General features: G+C 37.9%; 1 protein-coding gene across 3 annotated transcripts in view; it reads right to left on the bottom strand.

Annotated features, from left to right (window-relative positions):
* LOC150083665 (protein lin-54 homolog) overlaps positions 1–25,098 on the bottom strand; it is a 270,775-nt gene that overhangs the window by 89,863 nt on the left and 155,814 nt on the right. For all 3 annotated transcript variants that reach the window (XM_090378108.1, XM_090378106.1, XM_090378107.1), the window contains exons 6-7: positions 19,525–19,710; positions 504–754 (exon numbers count right to left, since the gene is read on the bottom strand). In XM_090378108.1, coding sequence (XP_090234234.1) covers positions 504–754; positions 19,525–19,710 — 437 coding nt within the window. The remainder of the gene's footprint in view (positions 1–503; positions 755–19,524; positions 19,711–25,098) is intronic.

Raw genomic sequence — 25,098 nt, 5'->3', positions numbered from 1 at the left:
CCATATATGAATTTTCCCCAACCCTTCTGGTTGATACCCTCTCTAAGAATGCATCATGTCTATTATCATGGAAGTATTATCATTGTGTCTATTATCTTGAAAAAAAATAACAATAAATAAAAATCAAAGCTTAAGTAGTAATCTAAGGTGCTTTTAATTCCAACATTACAGCAAGACCTTGCTTGATATTTACTATTTCCTTATGTACTTACTAAAAAACTAAATCATAATTCCAAAGCCAGAGCATACTTAATGTAGGATTGCATTATCCTGGGTTTAATAAATTATTTCTAAGCTGGGAATTAAAAGTAATTTTCTTTCTAAAAAGAAAATTTGAAGATGATACTCAGAAAGCAGGCTGTAGCATTTAGTGAAGCAGCTCAAAGCATTTAAGATTCACAGAATAGAGACATCATGGACAGAAGTTATTTTCTGACAACATATTCACAGATTTTATAGTTTAGAATAAACAGAAAGGAGAATATTTAAATTTCTTATCTTACCCATTAACATGATGTCTGAGAGAATGAGGAGATGAAACGGGTGGTGGCATAGTGTGTTGAGAATAATTCTGACTGGTTGATGCTGCAGCTGCAGCAGCAGCAGCAGCAGCAAGTGGGATATAACTTGCTGGTTGAACTGCTGCTACAGTACTTGTTCCTGAAACAGGAGCTGGCAATATGTTTTGTTGAACTGGCTGAATTACCATTCGAGTTCCCTGAACTCCCCCTGGAGGCTGATTATTTTGCTGCAGCTGGTGGGAGAAAAAAACAGTTCATAAGTCATATAATGAAAGACATTCAGAAGCAGTTTTTTTTTTTTCTCATTTTATTCTATCAGAATTTAATTAAAAAAAAATTTGTTTTAAGATAGTCAATGCTTGTTTTAATGAATACAAAATATGGATAGCATCCACTAAACTTTTTATCTACACTGCACCCCATGATGCCTCAAGTCTGATGGTATTTACCATCAATAAAAATATTTCAACAAAAAAACATATTTAACTCACAGCTAATGAGAATTTTGAATGAATAATGAAAAAGCAAACACATGGGCTGTGTTACAGTTACCAAGAGTAAAAACAGTTGCATATATACTAATGTTAGGAGCATAATAAATAAATTTGAAGTACTGGCTAGGTCATCAATTGCAGACATTATAGGGACATCAAAAACAGTGTCACTCAGACATAAGGGATAAAGAATTTGAATATGGGGAATATGTGTACAGAAAGGACGGGAAGGGGATGGGGGGGGAGGTTACGCTCTTAGTTAACAACAAAATCTAAGCCAGTGCATCCAGTTGACATGGGTGATCAGTGCAATGTTCAGTCAGTTTGGTGTGCCATAAGCAATGGGAAAACAAAAATTAGAGTAGGAATACATTATAGGTCTAATGACTATGATGAGTATAACAAACAACTGTACAGACAAACAAAGTGGGCCAATTAGACTGTTTGTATAATGTTATATTAATTTATTCTACTTGTGTTTTACACACGCGCACACACACACACACAGTAAACTCCCATCATAACTCTATTGTTTATAGAGTTATTCTGCTTTTAGTGTGTTTTTCTTCTGGTTTCATAATCAATCCTGTGCAATGTGTGCATGGAGAGGAGTGTATAGTTCTCTTTGGAGCTAGTCCCTTCAAACCTGCCATAATGAGAGTTTACTATTAGCATTAGCATTAGTAGAGGCATTTGATGCAAGAAAGCAAGCTTATGCAGCATCAGCCAAAAAAAGAAAAAAAAAAAAAAACCACTTCCACTTCACCCCTCTGTTCGTTCAAAATACCTGTCCAGCTGAGCCTTAAACTTATTTAGGCTATCAACTTCCACGACAAGGGATGGAAGTCTGTTCCACCAACCAACCACCCGCTGGCTAAAGGCAAATTTCCGCACGTCTATCCTACATCTGTCTTTCCTCAATTTGAATTTATGCCCTCTCAGGTGATTATTCTGAGCGAGAGGAAGAATCCCATCAGCACTGAGCATGCTCAAACCATTCAATGCTTTATACACCTCTATCAGATCACCTCGCTGGTGCCTAGTCTCCAGACACTGCAATTTGCAAAACTTAAGCCTTTCTTCGTAAGAGCACCCCTTTGATCCATTCACTAATCTTGTTGCCCTTCTCTGTACTCGTTCCAGCAGCACTACATCCTTCTTGAAATGAGGCCTCCAGACCTGTATACAGTACTCTAGGTGTGGCCTGACCATTGCCTTATACAAGGGAATAATCACCTCCTTATCCCTGCTAGAAAAATTCCTATATATCATTGACAATACACCATGAGCTACTCTTGCAGCCCGTCTGCACTGCTCAGAGAACTTCATATCTGCCTGCACAACCACCCCCAGGTCCCTTTCATTCTCTACCACTGTCAGTGTAGTACCACAGAGTTGATACGTTGCTCTGGGGTTGCTGTTTCCCATGTGTAGTACTTTACATTTGTCAACGTTAAACTTCATTTGCCACCTCTCAGCCCATCTGCTCAACCTTTCCAGATCCTGTTGCAGCAGCATAGTGTCAGTAGTGTCCTTGACAACCCTGCCTACCTTTGTATCGTCTGCAAACTTGGACATTAAGCTTGATATACCATCATCAATATCATTTATGAATACAGAAAACAATAATGGACCCAACACTGAGCCCTGAGGGACTCCACTAATAACATTAGCCACGATGAGCAGTGTCCATTGATTACCACTCTCTGTCTTCTCCCCCTCAGCCACCCCTTTATCCACAGCAGCAATTTGCCTCCAATGTCACACTGCTCCAATTTGTGCAGCAGTCTTCCATGTGCAACAGTATCAAAAGCCTTTCTAAGATCCAAGTATATAACATCAAAGTTATTCCCTGCATCCAGTTCCTTTGTGACTGCATCATAGTATCCAATTAAATTGGTCAGGCAAGACTTCCCCTTAACAAAACCATGCTGTGTCCGAGCTATAACTGAAGTCTTGTCAAGATGATCCTGAAGTGCTTCTTTAACTAGTGCCTCCATTAATTTTCCTGGAACAGAAGTTAAACTCACAGGTCTATAATTGCATGTGTCAGCCTTTGATCCTCCTTTGTGAATTGGGGTCACATTTGCACATCTCCAGTCTGTGAGTACCTCCCCTGAGTCCAAGGAAGCTCTCATAATTATGGCTAAAGGTTTGCTTACTTCCTCTGCTGCCTCCTTTAATATAACTGGATAGATCCCATTCACCCCGGGTGCCTTTCTTGTGTTTATCTTCAACAATTTCTCCTCCGCTTTACTCTCAGTTATTACAAGATTCTCTAGCTTACTGCTAGAGTTCAATACACCTCTGGCTTTCCCCTCGCTAAATAACTCCTCAGGTGTGAATGTCGATGCAAAATATTCATTTAGTTTGTTAGCTACGTGAGCAGGATCCGCAACAGTTGACCCATCGATATCAAGTGGACCAATCTGATTCATCCCCTTACTTCTAGAGTTTACATAAGTAGAGATTTCTTTGCTGTTTTTATTTGCATCCCTTGCTAAAGATTTCTCGTAATCTGCCTTCTCCTACCTAACCTCCTTTGTAACTTGGTTACAGATCAACTTGTATCTATCATAGGCTTCTGTGTCATGTGTTAATTTGTATGTATCCCATGCATGTTTCTTCTCTGCCATATGCCTCATCAGTTCATCTGACATCCATTTAGGCCTAAACTTTGAACAATATTTCTTAGTTGGTATGTAAAGCCTAGTAGCTTCCAAGATAAGTTCTTTGAATGCTTCCCATTTTGCATTTTCTGTTGGTAACATCATCAGTTGGTCCCACTGTATAGAATTTAAATACTGTCTCAGTCCATCGTAGTCGCCCTTACAAAAGCAATAACCCTTCCCTTTACCCCTAATGGTAGTTACCTCTTTGAGTAAATCCCACTTCAGCACACTGTGATCAATGCCACCTAGTGGGTCATTTATCTGCAGATTCTTAATGCATGAAGAATCACTGCTGATAATCAAATCAAGAGTATTCCTCCCTCTAGTTGCCTCCCGAACATTCTGATGTAGAAAACAATCATCTAATAAATCCACAAAAGCCTTTCTAGTGTGTGAGTGACCAGCCCCCAAATTCCAGTCAATATCTGGGAAATTAAAATCTCCCATTATAAGACTCTCTGAATTACTGGCCCTCTCTATTTCCCTGTACAGTTTCTTATTATACTCATCAGAGTCATTAGGCCTATAGCACACTCCTACTCTCAATTTTGATCTCCCAATGCTTATGTCACACCAAACTGACTCGACACTGCACTGTCCAGCAATGTCCACTGGCTTCACTTCCTTGGATTTTATGTGTTTCTTAACTAATAGCACAACCCCCCCCCTTCATATCCTGTCTATCCTTTCTGTAGACGTTGTACTCCCCAAATTCCAGTTCTGCATTCCTTATATCTGTGTGACACCAAGTCTCTGATATCCCAACAATATCTGCCTTTGATGTTTTGAGCAATACCTCAAATTCATCAAATTTATTTACTAAACTCCTAGCATTGGTGTACACGCAAGTATACATGCACCTATTTCTATTCTTAGCTACCCTAAACACAACCCATGTGTTTACTTGTACCGCAATGACTCCCAGCAGTCGCTGAAATATTCTGAATCTTGTTTTTCAGGCTTCTGTTCATTCCAATAGAAGCAGTGCAAGAATCTCTTTCACCTCTGCCAGTGGCTACTGTTAATCTATTCGTCTTTGTACCCCCCCCCCAAGCTAGCAGTTTTCCGACCCACCTAACACTGCCTCGATAGCATCAGCAAATATTCTTGCACCCTTTCTATTTAAGTGTATCCCATCCCTGTAGAAGCAATCTCTCCTGTTAACAAGTACAGTCCAGGCTGAAAAAAATTCTACCCCTTGAGCCTTGCACAATCTTTCCAGGGCCGAATTGATCGACAAGGCTCTCATCATATACTCCCTCCTATCGTGTCTGGGCAGAATTGCAGACACTTTCAAATTCAACCGTATTCCTCACTTTGAAGTGTTGTCACACTTCAAAGTGAGGGAGGGTGAACAATCGCAGCCTTTCATTCCCCAAAAATCCGAAGTGAAAAAACAGGAACCAACTAATAAAAGACCAAAACAAAAGTATGATTGAGTTATTTGAATCTCGGCTTTACGTGTGTTGGAAATAAAGATGCCCTGATGCACAGTGCATCATATGTAATAAAATATTAGCAAACAGTTCTTTGGCTACCACTAAACTTGTGTTTTGTAAGTGTTCTGCGAATATGTTGTGAGACGAAAAGTGTTCTGTGACTAAAAATGTTTTGGAAACGCTGCACTAGATAGTCCAATGGACCAACCTCTCTAGGAGGCTCCCAGATCAGCTAGTGCAGGCCTTCTTAAACTATGGGTCGCGAACCCATTTGGGGTCGCGTAGCAAAATTCTGGGGTCGCGAGAGATTTTAATGTCAAATATTTAAATACACGATTTTATAACATCTAGATGTGTATTTGTGCAGAGTCACACTCACACACCTGCACACAAACAAAGGGGGGAATGCGCGCGCACACGTGCAGCGAGACTCTGATTCAATAACACTGACTGTAATGTGAACTAGTGTAGTATTGACGCTCTTCTAGTGTAGTCAATTGTCAGTGTTCCGCCGTAACGAGATTTTAGTTTTTTTTATTTATTCGGTAATTAATAAATCAATTATTATATGCAATATGTTATTTTTATATATTTATTGTATTTTAGGATCAAAATAATTTTTGGCCATGGATAAATGGCTGAACTTAAATAAGAATAGCAATGACGCAGATAATAATGCTACAAACTCTTCTCAGGCAGGACAAAATACAGGCATACCTCGATTAACGAATAGGATGCGTTCCACGAAATTACTTCGTTAAGCGAAACTTCGTTTTCAGAGGTAAAAATACTATGGCCAGAATAGGGATACGTTCCTACGTAAAGAAAATGAAAAGCTTTTTTTCGAACAAAGAAAAGTTTTATTAAATAAACAGTCAACTTACATACAAAGTGAAATCACATTTTAAAATATGAGGTTAAAGTTGATTGTTTATGCTTTTTTTCTCTTTCATTTAACAATTGCCTATACGGAGTTACTGCATTTAACACTGATCGCTTAACTATAACACTTCTTCCTAAATCAGGATCATTTTCACTAAAAAAATTTAAAACGTTTTCAATATCATTTAAGCACCTTTTTAAATCTTTGGTTGTTAACACTTTTTCGGCAGGAACTTCTTTAACTTCGCCTTCATTATCTTTGTCTTCGTTGCTAACAAGGTTTTCTAAATCTTCCACTGAAAAACCATCATCTTCTGCATTCAATAAATTTCTAACATCCTCTTCATCGACATTTTCGAAACCTATTGATTGAGCCATCTGGATAACTTCATTTCTAATTTCTTTGATGTTATTTTCTTCTTCTAGTACAACTTCTGGCCATATTTTGCGCCAAACTCCATTTAAGCATTTCTTAGTGACTTCTTTCCAAGAACTATCAATGTTTTCAATTGCGTTTTTAATGGTGTAGTTTTTCCAAAAAGTTTTAACTGTCATTTCCTCTTTATCCTCTAGTTCAGGTAAATTGCTTAAAATTCAACGCAGATAATAAGCTTTAAATGATGCTATTACTCCCTGATCCAATGGTTGAATCAGGAAAGTTGTGTTTGCTGGAAGAAACACAACTTTGACAGGAATGCATGTGTCCAACGTGTTAAGATCAGTAGGATGTCCCGGAGCATTGTCTAACAACAAAAGAGCTTTTTCTTCAAAGTTGTTTTTTTGACAATACCGTTTTACTTCAGGACAAAAGTGGTTAACAAACCAATCAGTAAATAACTCCTTGGTAACCCACGCTTTTCTATTTGCTTTCCATATTACAGGTAAATTCATTTTTATGTTACCTTTTAACGCCCTCGGATTTTCTGAATGGTAAACTAATAACAATTTTAATTTATAATCGCCAGAGGCATTTGATCCAAAGAGTAACGATAAACGGTCTTTGGCTGCTTTGAACCCAGCAGCTGATTTTTCTTCAATAGAAATGAAGCTTTTTGTTGGTAGCCGTTTCCAGAACAAACCGCTTTCGTCAACATTGAACACCAAATTTGGTGGAAAATTTTCACGTTCAATTATTTCCTTTAGTTTTTCTGGAAACTTATTTGCAGCTTTTCCTGTTAATTTTACACTATGAATCCTGGCCCGTTTTTTTAAATTTCTCGAACCAACCACGAGAAGCCCTAAAGGTTTCCGTAATTTCTTCAGTTTGTTTAGATTTCAGGTGATTAAACAAAAATAATGCTTTTTCTTGAATCACCATTTGACTTAAAGGCATATGACGTTGTGACATATCATCTATCCACAAACTTAACATTTTCTCCATTTTTTCTAAAATTGGATTCCTTAAGCGAGTTAATTTTGCCGCTGTAACATCTGTACAATTCTGAGCAGACTGTTTTATTTTTTCTGATTGACTTAGTATGGTTGTTAAAGTTGATTGCGCTGATCCTAAAGAATGTGCCACATCGGATTTTCTTTCGCCGCTTTCAACACGTCGTACGATATTTAGTTTAGTTTCCAAAGAAATTGCGTTTCTTTATGTTAAATGGGGCTTGAAATTGCGGACTTCGTTATATCGAGGCTTCGTTATCAGAGGTAACGTTAACCGAGGTATGCCTGTATTGAAAAACAGGCATCTTATGTGCGAAAAAGAAAATATGATGAGTCTTTTCTTCAATTTGGCTTTACATTTCAAAATTGTAAGGGTAATGAACAACCTCTTTGTTTGATCTGCAATGAATTATTGGCTCCGGAGAGTATGAAACCATTAAAATTAAAAAGACATCTTGAATCAAAGCATGTTTCGTATGTCAATAAACCAAAAGAATATTTTGAAAGACTGTCATCATCATCATCAGCCATTTTCAATCCACTGCAGGATGAAGGCCTCTCCAGCAACTTTCCAGTTCCTTCTGTTTTGAGCACTGGCCATCCATTTACTACTCAAAAACTCATGAATTTCATCTATCCATCTCCGCCTTTGTCTTCCAGGTTTTCTTCTAGCTCCTCTTGGGTACCATTCTGTTATTTTCTTAGTCCATCTGTCATCATGTCTTCTAGCTATGTGTCCTGCCCAAGACCATTTTAGTTCTTTAGTTTTGATAAGAATGTCCTTTACTTGAGTTTGCTGCCTAATCCATGTGTTTCTCTTCTTATCTAACAGTCTGATTCCCAATATAATTCGTTCCATTCTTCGCTGTGTAGTTCTTAGCTTCTCTTCCATTCTTTTGGTGAGTGCCCAAGTTTCACTTCCATAAGTCATGGTGGGGAGTATACATTGGTTCATTATTTTACGTTTCAGACAAACTGGGATATTGCTTTTCAGTATGTGACTATATTTCCTGAATGCTATCCATCCAAAATTTATTCTTCTCTTGACTTCCAGCCATTTATCATTATTACAGCTAATAACTTGTCCCAGATAAGTATATGACTCCACCTTTTCAATTACTGCTCCTTCAATCATTATTTCCCTTTCCGTGGCATACTTGTTCATCATTACTTTTGTTTTAGCCATATTCATCTTTAGTCCAAAATCCTTACTAACTGTGCATAACTGATTAAGATTTTCCTCTAATTCTTTGGGATCGTGGCTTATGACCACAATGTCATCTGCAAATCGTAAATGGTTTAGGTACTCTCCGTTCACATTGACTCCTTTCTGCGACCAGTCTAATCTTCTGAAAGCTTCCTCAAGGGCAGCAGTAAACAGCTTCGGAGATATTGTGTCTCCTTGTCGAACTCCTTTCTCGATTTTAAGTTTGCTACTGTCTTTGTCTAGTCTAATAAAGGAGGTAGCACTCTCATATATTTTCTTCAAAATCATAATATATGGAGTATCTATGCCTTGTCTTTCCAGTGCCCGAAACATTGCCTTATGCTGTATGGAGTCAAATGCCTTTTCATAATCCACAAATGCCAGACATAATGGTGTTTTATATTCATTTGCTTTCTCCATTAGCTGTGATATTACGTGAAGGTGATCCATATTTGAGAATCCTGTCCTAAAGCCAGCTTGCTCTTTCGGTTGATTCTCATCAAGTATTCTTTCTAATCTGTTAGTAATGACCCTTGTGAACAACTTGTAGATATGGGATAACAAGCTAATTGGTCTATAATTTCCAATTTCTGATTTATCTCCTTTCTTATGCAGCAAAACTATGATTGCATTATTCCACTGCTTAGGCATCACACCTTTTCTAATGCACTTTGTGAAGAGCCTTGCCAGTTTTTGTGTTATGTCTCTTCCTCCCAATTTTAACAACTCTACAGTAACTTCATCTTCCCCCGGGGCTTTCCGATTCTTCATTTTCTTCAATGCATGTTCTACCTCATCAGGAAGAATACCGGGTATGTCGTATGTGTTGCTACTTTGCAATCCATGTTCCCCACTGCTGGTATCATTCCCTCGCTCCTTGTATAATTCTCTATAGTAGTCTTCTGCTATTTGAATTATGCCTTCTCTGCTGTTTATAAGTACATCATCGCTATTCTTCAGTTTCAGTATCATTTGTCTTTCTGTATTACTGCTCATGGCTGCTGATTTAAATCCTTTGTTTTCCCTTAATGCTTGTTCTACTTTTCTTGTGTTAAATCTTCTTATGTCCTCTCTGAGTCTCTTTCTAATGGCTTTGCATAACTCAGTATACTCAATTTTCTCCCTGTCAGTGTTTTTCTTGCTCTTCATTTGCCGTCTTTGGTTCATCATGACAAGTGTTTCTTGACTAATTTTTTCTTCTTTGGATTTCTGTTTCCCTATAGGTTTCTTGGGCTTTATCACTTTCAGAAAGTTGTAATATTCCTCGTCGATATCTTGGTCCTGAGCAGTCTGCAGAAGCTCAAACTTGTTCTTCAGTTCCAGTACATACTGCTTTTTCTCCTCCTCTGTTATTTCAAAGACCTTTGTATTATTTACTCGAGTCAGTTTTTTCCTTTCCTTTCCTACATCTATATCAAGTGTACATCTTACCATTCTGTGATCACTTCCAACATTTACCTTATTCAGGACGGTAACATCATTCACAATATATCTTCTGTTAGTGAGGATGAAGTCGATTTCATTAGTTGTTAATCCATTTGGACTCTTCCATGTCCACTTTCTGTTCACCCTTTTCTTGAAAAAAGTGTTCATTACTGACATTCCTTGAGATTCTGCAAATTCCACAAGTCTTTCACCTCTTTTATTTCTTTCACCAATTCCAAAATTTCCTATAGTTCCTCTTTCTGCGCTGTTTTGCCTTTTTCCAACCTTAGCATTGAAGTCCCCCATAATAATAGTGTAGTGGGTTTTCTGCTCATCTAGAAGACTCTCAATTTCAGTGTACATTTCTTCAACCTCTTCATCATCATGGCTCGATGTTGGTGCATAAATCATTATAATCTTCAGCTTGTACCTCTTAGAAATCTTGAGTATTAGTCTTGACACCCTTGGTGACGTACTTTTGAATTCCAAAATGTTGTTTTTAAAATCTTTATGGACCAGAAACCCAACTCCACCTTCACTCCTTTCACTGTTTCCATTGGTGTACAGCAGATTTCCACTTGATAAACTTATAAGTGATTCATTTCTTCTTCTTGTTTCAGCCAAACCGATGATATTCCAATTCACATTTTCTAATTCCTTTTCCAGCTCTAATATCCTGTCTTCACCGATGAGTGATCGTACGTTATAACAGGCCAAGTTCAATTTCCGTGCATGGCAGCCTGGTCGTACCCAGAGATTCTTAGCACCCTCTGCTTCCACTCTGATCCTCTCGCTGCCGTAAGAGGGAGAGTGAAAGCTGCTGGGGACTGAGGGCCATTTGTATTGTTGTGCTCTCATTGCTGGAGAGTTTGGTCTTTTCCTCTTCACGCTGACCAGGCGTCTTGAAGAGAACCACTCTACACGTTCGTTGCCACCTAAGTGACGTAACAGGGCTTACCATCGAGAAGGTGTGCATGAGTGGATTTTAGGGAGGCAGGCCAACCGGACTTCTCCTAAATCTTCTGTAATAGAGAGATATTGGATCCATCAGTGTTTTAGGCTGAGTGTCTGATAACACACAGGATACCTGTTCCCCTCTAAGCCCCTGTACAAATCTGACTAGAAAGACTGTATAAATCTTTAAATAAAGAAAAAAAATCCTTTGAAAAATTTATAACCGTTAGTGAAAAATGTTTACTAGCGTCATATGAAGTTTCATACTGTATTGCTAAAAATAAAAAGCCGTTCACCATTGGAGAAGATCTTGTATTACCTGCTGCTATTAAAATGGTAGAAATACTACATGGAAATAAATATGGCGATGATATTCGAAAAATTCCTTTGTCGAACGACACTGTCTCGAATAGAATTTCTGATATTAACAAGGACCAATTAGTGCAACTTATTACAAGAATTAAAGAAAGCCCAAAATTTTCAATTCAGTTGGACGAAACAACTGATATTACTAAATTGGCTCAGTTGTAAGTATATGTCAGGTACGTTTATAAAGAAAGCATGGAGGAAGAATTGTTATTTTGTCGTCCTATGGAAGACCGTACTACAGGGAAAGACATATATTGTAAAGTTGACGAATTTTTAAAAACTGAAGGTTTAGAATGGAAAAATTGCTGTGGAATATGCACAGATGGTGCAAGAGCGATGACCGGCAAAAATTTTGGTTTTAAATCATTTTTTCAAGCTGCTCATTATGATCATATAACTTTTACTCACTGCCTTATTCACCGAGAGGCCCTTGCAGCAAAAAAATTAGCACCAGAATTGAACGATGTGCTTCAGGATGCTGTTAAGATTATAAATTTTATTAAGAGCCATGCCCTTAACAGCCGCTTATTTTCAAATCTCTGTAAGGATACGGATTCCAACTACACAACTTTATTATTACATGCAGAAGTGAGATGGTTGTCAAGAGGTCAAAGTTTAAGAAGATTATTGCTATTAAAGGACGAGATCGAAATATTTTTAACCGAACGAAAATGTGAACTTGCTGCTTTTTTTCAAAATGACTTATGGCTATCCAAGCTGTGTTATTTGTCAGATATTTTTGTGAAATTAAACGATCTCAACTTGTCTCTCCACGGAAAAAATTGCGATATATTTACTTCGAATGATAAAATTGAAAGTTTTATCAAAAAGATCAACATTTGGAAAAGTAGGGTAGAAAAAAATTCGTTCGAAATGTTTTCCAGTGTCGACAATTTTATAATCGAGAAAATTCATTGTAAAACTTTTATTGCAAAAATTATTGTAGATCACTTAAAAGCGCTAGAAACACAGTTCCGTACATATTTTATATTAAATATTGATTTCCAAAAAATAGTTTGGATTCAAAAGCCGTTTTGGATTGGCTTAAGTGAGATTGATCACCTGCCACTTAAAGCTCAAGAGGAATTTGCTGAGCTTTCGAGTGACTCAAACTTAAAACTACAATTTCAAAAAAAGTCCTTGACTGAATTCTGGATCGGAACTAGAACTGAATTTCCCACAATCGCTGATATGCCGTTAAATGTACTTCTGCCATTCAACACCACATATTTATGTGAAGTTACTTTCTCAGCTTTAACACATATTAAATCCCAGTATCGTTCAGCGCTAAAAAATGTTGAAGAGGTTTTACGTCCAGCAGTGTCAAACATTCCACCAAGATTTAATTTGTTATGCAATAAAAAACAGGCACATCCATCTCATTAAATTTTTTACTTTAATTTAAATTTAATACTTACCACTCAACGACTGCGTTCGAATATATTCGAGCGAACTAAGATGGTCAGAATCCCCTTTTATTTATGTTATTGCAAAAAATGCAATTTTGATGAAAAATAGGGCATATAATTTTTGTAACTATAATAAATACAATTTTACAATTTTTTGTGCAATTTTTAATTTTAGATTTTTGTATGTTTCAAAACGAATTCTAAAACTATATATTTTCATATGTATATGTATATTGTTACCTAATAAATAAATCATCAAAAAATATTAATTTATCTTTCTTTTATATTTATATGGGGTCGCCAAGAAACTCGCAATCATAAATGGGGTCGTGAATGAAAAACGTTTAAGAAGCCCTGAGCTAGTGTATAATCTCACTCCCTCTACTCTGCCAAACAGTGAATGGAGGAGATCAAAGTAGTGTGTATGCAGAAGGCATTGTCAAGGCCAAGATATGTCAAGGAGCTGGGTATATTCTTGCCATGTATAGGTCATATCCAAAAATTTAATTACAGCAGGCCCTTGTTATAACGTGGTTCCTTTACGCTGATTCGCTATAACACTGTTCTTATTTTATAACCCGTATCTGATTATACTGCTGTCACAGATCACTATAATGCTCTTTTACAGATTGCATTTTTGGTATATTTAACGAAGTCGTTTCATTTGATGGAGTCGATAGCTTGAAAATGAATAGCAAACAGCATTAAAACATTTCCCATGCCGACTTGAGAAATTTTCCCACACCCAGTGAAATTTTCTCGCACGCTAATTTAATTGCAGTACAGTGACTTGTTACGTAGTGCCGAGATCAACATTTTAAAAAATGATCAAGTATATTGCTTGTAATATTTGCATTATATGCATTTATCCGAAGTCTAGTCATAACTCAGTACAGTATTAGACATTGTGCATAACGGACAGTTTACTTGAACATTGTATCGTAATTAATGCAACCAATGCAATTACATTTTCGAAGAGTTAATAATGGCCGATAAGAATGAAAAAGCAACAACGTCTGGGCGCAGTACGAAGACTATAAATCTAAGAAAAAGACTGAATTTGAAAATTAAATTAGGTGTTTTGAAGCGAATCGATTCCAGTCAACGACAAGCGGATGTGTGCCATAATTTAGGACTTGCAAGTTTAACTGTAAGAACAATTATAAAAAAATAAAGAATTAATTTTAGCAGCGGGAAAGATAGCTGTTCCACTGCAAGCAACTATGGCTAGGCCGGCTATTAGGATTGAAATGGAAAGACTAACTAATTTTATTGAAGATAATATCCAATGCAGAATTCAGTTAAGTTAAATATTATTAAAAAAAAAAAAAAAAGAGAGAGAGAGAGAGAGAGAGAGAGAGAGAGAGATTAGCCAATATGATGATCTGAAGAAAACTCACCTAAAAAAAAAAATGTGGAACCATTTAAAACTGGTAAGGGCTTGTTGAATAGATTTAAAATCTAGGGAGAAGCCGCAAGTGCAGATCAAGGAGCTGAAACTTTCAAAAAAGAACTTGTTAAATTATTGAAGAGGGGTATTATGTGTTATACTTCTTAACAAGTTTATAACATAGATGAAGCAGGACTTTTGTGGAAACGAATGCCTAAAAGAAGTTTCATATTGAAAGAAGAAAAAAACGTGCCAGGCTTCAAAGTGGCGAAGGATTGGGTGACTTTATTGTTGGGTGGTAACGCTGCGGGGGATTTAAAATTAGTACCCCTTTTAGTTTATTTAGAAGAGGGACAAAGTTCAACCCAAAATCGACACATTTTTCATGATTAAATTCATCAATTAAATTAAATTCATGATTTTAATTGGAATTTTAAGTTTAATTTTGATAAGTAAGTAGTTACCACATAATTATAAATGTATGTAATCCAGAATATTTTATATGTACAAATATTTGAATATTAAATATTTTGACCGATATTTGTGCATCTTTTCACTACCGTTTATTATTGATTAGGAAATATCCTATGGCACCGACCACAACTTACAAATACATATGTTACCTTATGAGAAAGCGGTGCTTGCTTAACGCGGATTCACTTAACACTCTGTCTTTCTGGAACGAATTATCAGCATTAAGCGGGGGTCACTTGTACTTCATACCACATGTCCTCCCAACCTTTTCTTACTACTCAATATATCATGAACTGTCAAACTAATACAACAAACTTATCTGCAAAAGATCTAAACCTCCCAAACACTTCCTTGTTCATTTCGCAAATACAGTATACACGATCCTAGTTCCAATCTCTATGATATCAATCTCCAAATACACTCTGCCAAACCTCCACGTACTTTTCTGACAGAATTCCAATTATCAGTTGATTCAACCACCAATGCTCATCTCAGTTGTCCTAATTATTCGTTGCATGATTCCTTTTGCTTCAAGGGTGGTACTTGTGCTTATGTCTGCTCTGATATTCCCTGTCAGAGACAGTAATTTTGAATCTACTCTTTTCAATCTTCTCTAGCTTAAAATCTCTCTACCACATTCTGTCAAATTCATCTGTTGCCTCTATCATTCTTCAAACTCAACTAGTTACTTGGAACTCTTTCACTTCCTCTCTTTGAAACTTGACTTTCTCCAGTACAACTTTCCTAACAGTGAGGTAATTTTCCATGGTGATTTTAATGTTCACAACTAGCTGGCTTCCATTTTCTATCACATGGACCCAGTTGGTCGAGATGCTGTAGTTTTTTTTTTTGCAATTACTAATGATCTCGTACATATTGTTCATTTATCTACCAGAATATCAGACATCCAAACCACATGGCCAACATGCTTGATTTTTTTCTCGCAAACAACCATTCTAAGTACACAGTTGAGGTGAGTGGTCCTCTAGACACCTCTGACCACAACTTGGTGATGGTCTACTCTTCAATGGAGGCTTTCTCTCATCGCAATTCTCAACCTTGTGTTGTTTGGCATTACAAGGATGCAAAATGGGATGATCTGCAAGATTTCTTTTCTTCCTTTCCTTTGTCGAATTACTATTTCAAATCGCCTGATGTCAACCTTTGCTCAGATCATATCAGTGAAATTATTCTTGTAGGGATGAAATCCTTTATTTCCAGTGGTTCCCAAACTACTGGGATATACGGACCCTTTCAAAAAAAAAATAAAATATATATATATATATATCTATACATATGATCAGTGTTTTGCGTAGGGATGCTGACCCTTACCCAATACACTGATATATACCTGGCGGTTATAAAATAAGTTTCTCTATTCAGGAGATCCTCGCGTCAAAACAGAGCTAGCACTGGGAAAAATCGGTGGGTAGAAGAAAAAATTTTTTTTTCTTCTATGATTTGTAGAAGAAAAAAAATTTGTTCAAATTTCTGCCACCAGGGGAAAAACGGAGTCGCACACATGTAAAAGTTGTCATTCACTTCAAGACATGCTGCTTACGCAAATGACATCCTGTTACATAAAAGCTGAAAGGCCAATGTCAATAACCATTATGGCTCTTACAAAAAAGGAACCTGCTCTTTTAGTAAAACTGTTCTACCAGAATAATAGTAATGCTAATGCAGCACTACAAGAATATCGGAAACTTAAAGATTTGCGTAAAGGACCTTTGATATCAGTGGGACTTCGAAAACTAATAAACAAATTTGAAGTGACCGCATGGGGAGTTAAGTGTAATTCCAGGCAGGGGATGATCACGTATCGGAACAGAGGTAGTGGACAAAATGGTGATTGCAATGGTCAGAATGCAAAACACTGTCAGTCAGTAGTGCCAGAGGTGTGTCAAGAGACTTGAACCTTCCTTGGTCTACTGTACATAAAGTGCTTCGAATAATTTTAAGCTGGTTCCTGTACAAGATTCACATAGTGCGAAAACTAAAATCTTCTGATCGTCAACAATGAATAGACTTTGCTCTACGATTTCTGGCTCATATGGAACTTGAAGATACACGGGCTCGAATGATCTTGTGGTCTGATGAGACACATTTCACTCTTCATGGGGCTGTAAATGCACAAAACTGCCGAATATGGGGAACTTCTCGTCCACCTGCAGTGCATGAAAGACCACTACAAAGTCCATACATTACAGAATGGTGTAGATTCACAGCAGAGTTTATAATCTGAACATTTTTCTTTGAAGAGTCTATACCTTATGGCCCAGTAAGGTGTACAATAACTAGTGCACTATACTGCGATCTTCTAAGAGATCACATTATTTCTGCTCTGAAAGAAAAGCAATGCTTGGAGACTGCAGTGTTCATGCAAGGTGGTGCGGCGTCCCTCCCCATATCCCACCTTGCGTGAAGGAACTGCTCCGTTCAACATTCGGAAATGATCGTATCATTTCTAGAGAGTTTCTGCAGTTCAGCCCTGCCTGACAGTTGTTGTTATTTATTTGGTTTTTAGTAGCATTAGCAACTAAAGCCATATTGCTCCTGGGATATGCGGGGTTCATTCTCTGACCTTTCCGCATCCTCCATATTTGGTGGTCAAGGGCTCGAACCCTGGTCTAATCAAGAAGCATGTGCTAGGTGGGCTCCTGGCCACCTAGCACATGCTTCTTAGCCAGGTGCTTCTTAGCTGCTCCCTAGCCAGGTGGGCAGGAGCCCACCTGGCTACGGAGGTGCCCCAGACCGACAGCAGATCTCAATCCCTGTGATTTCTGGCTATGGGGATACCTGAAAGACAGAGTTTACCGTGGCGGCATACAGACACTTGTCGATTCGAAAGCAAGCATTAAACAGCATGTAGCCAACGTCCCCAATGATATGCTACGCAAAACTGTGTCGCATGCAGTCCTCCATTTTCAGAATGTCATCTCAAGTGGAGGAAAGCACATAAAATAATATCTATAGATTTCTAGTTTCTGATATTAAAATCTAATTCTAAGTTAAGTATGGTCCTTGAAGTTGTCACAGACATTCTCTCGGATATGCCAGACAAGCTGTACTTGCTACCTGGAAGTCTAAAATACTGATGGAACTGATATTCGGGTGACACTCAAGTGAAGTGGATCCAATTTTGGCGAAGTCCGGATGGTCTGTGACAGCCAAATCCTCTGCTTGCACTTTCACAATGGTGGGACTGTTATTAATCCTGGGTATAATCTCCATGCACAACCACACTGTGGGTGACCACCCAGGTGTGAACCAACATAAGCAGGGGTCGAGGTGTGGCACCCACACCACATGGAGGAATGGTGTCCCTCTGTCTTACCAGGCAATACTAGGTGGTAAATGACTCTCATCAACCGGTGCAATACCACCACTTTGCTTATTGGAAGCTTGAATGGTGGAACCCATGTTTAGTCTCCAGAGCTAAGTTCCGGTCAACCCTTCCCCATCTCTTCCATCATGCAGTATGACTGATGACTTTTAGGTTATGATGGACATCATGGCTTATGTCTCACAAAAAAGGATTCTTCTGCTCTTGGGCTTATCTTCAATGACACTCTGATTTCTAGGCAAGATCATATATCTCTACTGGAGATTACCCTGTCTTCTAATCTCTCTTGGCATAAGCACATTAGAAATATTGCTTCCTCTGCATATAAAAAGCTGGGTTTTCTCTTTCACTCTAGGCATCACTTTTCTTTCAAACAGCTGTGTACAAATCGCAAATTCACCCTACCATGGAATATTGTTCCCATATCTGTGCGGTGCCCCCAATACCTCTCTCAGGCTTCTAGATTCCATTCAATATAGGGCAGTTAGGTTAATTAATGACTCATCTCTAACAAAAATCTCTGCTGCATGCCTTTTCTATAGATACTTCCACGGGCACTGTTCTTCTGAATTGGCTTCTATAATTCCCGCTCTCTCTTCCAAACCAGTCCAAACACATTCTGCAACCGGTCAACATCCTTTTTCCTGTCCAACTTCAAACTTACAGAACAAACTTTTCTTCTTCCTCATTTATTCATCGAACTTTCCTTTTCTGGAACAACTTTTCTTCATACGTATTTCCTGAAAATTACAATCTACAGAAATTCAAGTCTAATGTCAACAAGTCTTCTTTCATCTTCTCAACCTTCAACTCATGCACAGTATTAAGTACTATAGGTTCTAATACCACTCGTGTTTAGGGGTTTCATAAAAAAAAAAACAACTACACTATACATATCCATATAAACTACATGTAGTTTGCATTTATTATTAAAAGTTAAAAAAAAAAAAAGAAAAGAAAAGAAATGATGAAATACAGGCAGTAGACCGAAAATAATTACAAATGATGAAATATGGGAATATAAATAATAAAAATAAAAAAAGTAATTTGGTATATTCGATCTGATTACATAAATTTTGATATTTTTCACTATTTAACTTTATTAAAACTATAAAAATTTTATTTCACTATCTGATAAATATGAGTTTTACATTCAGGTAACATTCAAATGTTATTTCCTTCCTTAGGTCACTTTCCGCATTTAATTATCAGTTCTCTTCTTCCAACAATGACAAAAGAACACTACCCATAAATATATATACTAAAAAAATATAAACACAAACAATGAAAGATGGAAAGAAAAACTGTATAAATAAAAAAACTCGCAATAACCTTGGTGGGATTGAACCCGCACTCTGGCTTCAGAGCCCAATGCCTTATCCATTACATCTTAGGAGCAACTACTCATTTGACTAACAGATGGTACTACTTCCTGTAAAATTAGAATATTGAAAAATCTGTAGACTGAAATCTAAAAATTCTAATAACAACAAGGCAAGCAACAGCAAATTTTTATTCTTTAGCAACATTTTAAATAAAAAACTTATATTCACCTGTGTTATATATTGGGCGGGAACCATTACAAAACTCTGCATGCCTGCACCTGTAGGAATTAATGTTCCTGAAGGTAGCTGTCCTAATGAATTTGCAGGAAGAGTGGTATTTGGCCTGATTTGGGCAATAGAACTTACAGAACTGGCTGGAATAAGAACTCTCTGTCCACTTGGTTTTGGTGTAACCTATAAAAGATTGTATAAACAGAATATTTTTGAGTACTAAATTAAATTACAAGGTTTATGTTATATATATTACAGAACAGGGTAAGTGCAAGTTAAATTTTATAAAGCAGCATATCAAAAAAAAAAAAAAAAAAAAGCACACATATTTACATGTAAATCACCTGAGATTAACTGGTGTATTAAATAATTAGCAACATCATCACTGACAGCTGCTTACAAGTCTAAACGATGATTCTCTATATACTATAACTCAATGGCACATGCTCTCAGAATCATCATTGATTTACTGACTTACAGAAAGAATCTTTATGTGTAGCAGCTTCTTTCTGAATGTACCATGCTTAGTTATGCCATACTTTTTATAAAGTCTTTTAACGTTATGGATTTCTACTCTTATGGAGATTCTATTATTAGTATTAATCAGGTCAAGTGATGCAGGGAAGCAAACTTATAGTTCTAAAAACTAACTAACCAATTCTCTCTTACACCCTGGGAGACACTCTGCTATACTTTGGTAGGCAACTTATTCCAATTGTTAACAACATGCTGCATGAAGATAAACTTCATGAGATCTTATCTTCTATTGCGTCCCAAAATTTTGTGCATCTGTGTTCTTGCTTAACCTGTTATGTATGTCAATTGAAAGTACTGCCCTCATTCATTCTGCTTATTCCTTTAAGAGCCTTAAACACCTCTATTAGGTCACCCCTGGGGAGTCTAATCTCCAGGCCCTGCAGTACACATCTAAAATGCTCCTCACAGAAACAACTCTTAGCACTCCAACAAATTTAGCTAGCCTACTTTCTTTTTTTAGGTGATACTTCAATATCTGAATACAATATTCCAAGTGTCTCACCATCAATTTATAACAGGAAATAATAACATTTCCAAAGTTCCTGGTGATTATTGACAGATTTTAGCCTTCCTACAGGGAAAAACTTCATATCTACTTGAAGCATAACTTCTAAACCTTTCTCATTATGCACGACCATTAATTACATGTATGAATATCACCCACATATTTCTTTTTTCCAAATGCAAAACCTTGCATTTAACAAAATTAAACTACAGCTGCCATATTTCAAACCATATGTGTAAGAGATATGTCATTCTGAAGTGGCATGGCTCGGTCCCAATTGTTAGCCATTCTTCTTACCTACCTTTATACTAACAGCATACTTTAATAGTTTTATATTCTGTCCCAGTATACTCTCTTCAATATCATTGAGGCAAATCAGAAACAAGAGAGGCTTCTCTCTGACAGTACTAAGCTTTGTTATATTGTACCTCTCAGAAAGTATTTTAGATGTTATAGATTTCTAACTCTTAAAGGTGCTCTCTCTCTCTCTCTCTCTTTTTTTTATGTAAACCCCAAACACGAGAGGTATTGGAACCTATAGTACTTAGTACCGTGGTTGGGTTGGAGGTTGAGAAGACGAAAGAAGATATTTGTTGATATTAGACTTGAATTTCTATAGACTGTAATTTTCAGCAAATACTTATGAAGGAAGGTTGTTCCAGAAAACAGCAGTTGAATGAATAAATGAGGAAGATAAAAAGTTGGTTCTGTGAGTTTGAAGTTTGACAGTAAATGGATGTTGGCGGCACATGTTCGGATTGTAGAAGCAATCTCTCCTGTTAACAGGAGAGATTGCTTCTACAGGGATGGGATACACTTAAATAGAAAGGGTGCAAGAATATTTGCTGATGCTATCGAGGCAGTGTTAGGTGGGTCGGAAAACTGCTAGCTTGGGGGGAGACAAAGACCAATAGATTGACAGTAGCCACTGGCAGAGGTGAAAGAGATTCTTGCACTGCTTCTATTAGAATGAGCAGAAGCCTGAAAAACAAGATGCATGGTATTTCAGAGACTGCTGGGAGCCATTGCGGTACAAGTAAACACATGGGTTGTGTTAGGGTAGCTAAGAATAGAAACAGGTGCAGGTATACTTGCGTGTACACCAATGCTAGGAGTTTAGTAAACAAATTTGATGAATTTGAGGTATTGCTCAAAACATCGAAGGCAGATATTGTTGGGATATCAGAGACGTGGTGTCACACAGATATAAGGGATGCAGAACTGCAATTTGGGGAGTACAAGGTCTACAGAAAGGATAGACAGGATAGGAAGGGGGGAGGGGTTATGCTATTAGTTAAGAAACACATAAAAACCAAGGAAGTGAAGCCAGTCGACATTGCTGGACAGTGCAGTGTGGAGTCAGTTTGGTGTGACATAAACATTGGGAGATCAAAATTGAGAGTAGGAGTGTGCTATAGGCCTAATGACTCTGATGAGTATAATAAGGAACTGTACAGGGAAATAGAGTAGGCCAGTAAATCAGAGTGTCTTATAATGGGAGATTTTAATTTCCCAGATATCGACTGGAATTTGGGGGCTGATTACTCACACACTAGCAGGGCTTTTGTGGATTTATTGGATGATTGTTTTCTACATCAGCATGTTCGGGAGGCAACTAGAGGGAGTAATACTCTTGATTTGATTATCAGCAGTGATTCTTCGTGCATTAAGAATCTGCAGATAAATGAACCACTAGGTGGCAGTGATCACAGTGTGCTGAAGTGGGATTTACTCAAAGAGGTAACTACCATTAGGGGTAAAGGGAAGGGTTATTGCTTCCGTAAAGGCGACTACGATGGACTGAGACAGTATTTAAATTCTATACAGTGGGACCAACTGATGATGTTACCAACAGCAAATTCAAAATGGGAAGCATTCAAAGAACTTATATTGGAAGCTACTAGGCTTTACATACCAACAGGCCAAAATGGATGTCAGATGAACTAATGAGGCATATGGCAGAGAAGAAAAATGCATGGGATACATACAAATTAACACATGACACAGAAGCCTATGATAGATACAAGTTGATATGCAACCAAGTTACAAAGGAGGTTAGGCAGGCGAAGGAAGATTACGAGAAATCCTTGGCAAGGGATGCAAAGAAAAACAGCAAAGAGTTCTTTACTTATGTAAACTCTAGAAGGAAGGGGGATGAATCAGATTGGTCCACTTGATATTGATGGGTCAAGTGTTGATGATCCTGCTCAGGTAGCTAACATACTAAATGAATATTTTGCATCGACATTCACACATGAGGAGTTATTCAGCGAGGGGAATGCCAGAGGTGTATTCAACTCTAGCAGTAAGCTACAGAATCTTGAAATAACTGGGAGTAAAGCGGAGGAGAAACTGTTGAAGATAAACACAAGAAAGGCACCCGGGGTGGATGGGATCTATCCAGTTATATTAAAGGAGGCAGCAAAGGAAGTAAGCAAACCCTTAGCCATAATTATGAGAGCTTCCTTGGACTCAGGGGAGGTACCCATAGACTGGAAATGTGCAAATGTGACCCCAATTCACAAAGGAGGATCAAAGGCTGACACAAGTAATTATAGACCTGTGAGCTTAACTTCTGTTCCAGGAAAAGTAATGGAGGCACTGGTGAAAGAAGCACTGCAGGATCATTAGACAAGACTTCGGTTATAGCTCAGACACAGCATGGTTTTGTTAAGGGAAAGTCTTGCCTGACCAACTTGATTGGATACTATGATGCAGTCACAAAAGAACTGGATGCAGGGAATAACTTTGATATTATATACTTGGATCTTAGAAAGGCTTTTGATACTGTTGCACATGGAAGACTGCTACACAAATTGGAGCAGTGTGACATTGGAGGCAAATTGCTGCTGTGGATAAAGGGGTGGTTGAGGGGGAGAAGACAGAGAGTGGTAATCAATGGACACTGCTCATCGTGGACTGATGTTATTAGTGGAGTCCCTCAGGGCTCAGTGTTGGGTCCATTATTGTTTTCTGTATTTATAAATGATATTGATGATGGTATATCGGGCTTAATGTCCAAGTTTGCAAACGATACAAAAGTTGGCAGGGTTGTCAAGGACACTACTGACACTATGCTGCTGCAACAGGATCTGGAAAGGTTGAGCAGATGGGCTGAGAGGTGGCAAATGAAGTTTAACATTGACAAATGTAAAGTACTACACATGGGAAACAGCAACCCCAGAGCAACGTATCAACTCTGTGGTACTACACTGACAGTGGTAGAGAATGAAAGGGACTTGGGGGTGGTTGTGCAGGCAGATATGAAGTTCTCTGAGCAGTGCAGATGGGCTGCAAGAGTAGCTCATGGAGTATTGTCAATGATATACAGGAATTTTTCCAGCAGGGATAAGGAGGTGATTATTCCCTTGTATAAGGCAATGGTCAGACTGTATACAGGTCTGGAGGCCTCATTTCAAGAAGGATGTAGAGCTGCTGGAACGAGTACAGAGAAGGGCAACAAGATTAGTGAATGGAACAAAGGGGTGCTCTTACCAAGAAAGGCTTAAGTTTTGCAAATTACAGTGTCTGGAGACTAGGCACCAGCGAGGTGATCTGATAGAGGTGTATAAAGCCTTGAATGGTTTAAGCATGCTCAATGCTGATGGGATTCTTCCTCTAGCTCAGAAAAATCACCTGAGAGGGCATAAATTCAAATTGAGGAAAGACAGATGTAGGATAGACGTGCGGAAATTTGCCTTTAGCCAGCGGGTGGTTGGTTGGTGGAACAGACTTCCATCCCTTGTGGTGGAGGTTGATAGCCTAAATAAGTTTAAGGCTCAGCTGGACAGGTATTTTGAACAAACAGAGGGGTGAAGTGGAAGTGGGATTTTTTTTTTTTTTTTTTTGGCTGATGCTGCATAAGCTTGCTTTCTTGCATCAAATGCCTCTACTAATGCTAATGCTAATGATTGTTTTGAAAAAAAGAGCGGGAATTATAGAAGCCAATTCAGAAGAACAGTGCCCGTGGAAGTATCTGTAGAAAAGGCATGCAGCAGAAACAGTACATCTATGAGACAGCGAGTGGAGAGACTCTGTTAGAGAGGAGTCATAAATTAACCTAACTGCCCTCTTCTGAATAGAATCTAGAAGCCTAAGAGAGGTTTTGTGGACACCGCACCAGATGTGGGAACAGTATTCCATGGCAGCGCGGATTTGCGATTTCTACAGAGTGAGCAGCTGTTTGGAAGAAAACTAACGCCGAGAGCGAAAGAGAAAACCAAGTTTTTTAGATGCAGAGGAAGCAATATTTGTAACGTGCTTGTGCCAAGAGAGATTAGAAGTCAGGGTAATCCCCAAAAGAGATATATCATTTTGCCTAGAAATTGGAGTGTCACTAAAGATAAGCATAAGACCAGAAGAATCCTTTTTGCGAGATATAAGACAAGACTGAGTTTTAGAAGGTTGAAATTAACTAAGTTGTCTTTTCCCCACTGGAGAATTACCTGAAGATCGGCATTTAAGGAATTGGTATCAGATTTTCGAGAAGTTGAAGCTGATTGAGCAGGACAAGGTTTCTGAAAATGGAA

The sequence above is a fragment of the Mastigoproctus giganteus genome, chromosome 7 (assembly GCF_048544385.1).
Source record: "Mastigoproctus giganteus isolate SK-2022 chromosome 7, ASM4854438v1, whole genome shotgun sequence".
Classification (NCBI taxonomy): Eukaryota; Metazoa; Arthropoda; class Arachnida; order Uropygi; family Thelyphonidae; genus Mastigoproctus; species Mastigoproctus giganteus.
Note: the sequence above shows the minus strand (reverse complement) of the source record. Positions and strands in the feature narration are given on the sequence as shown.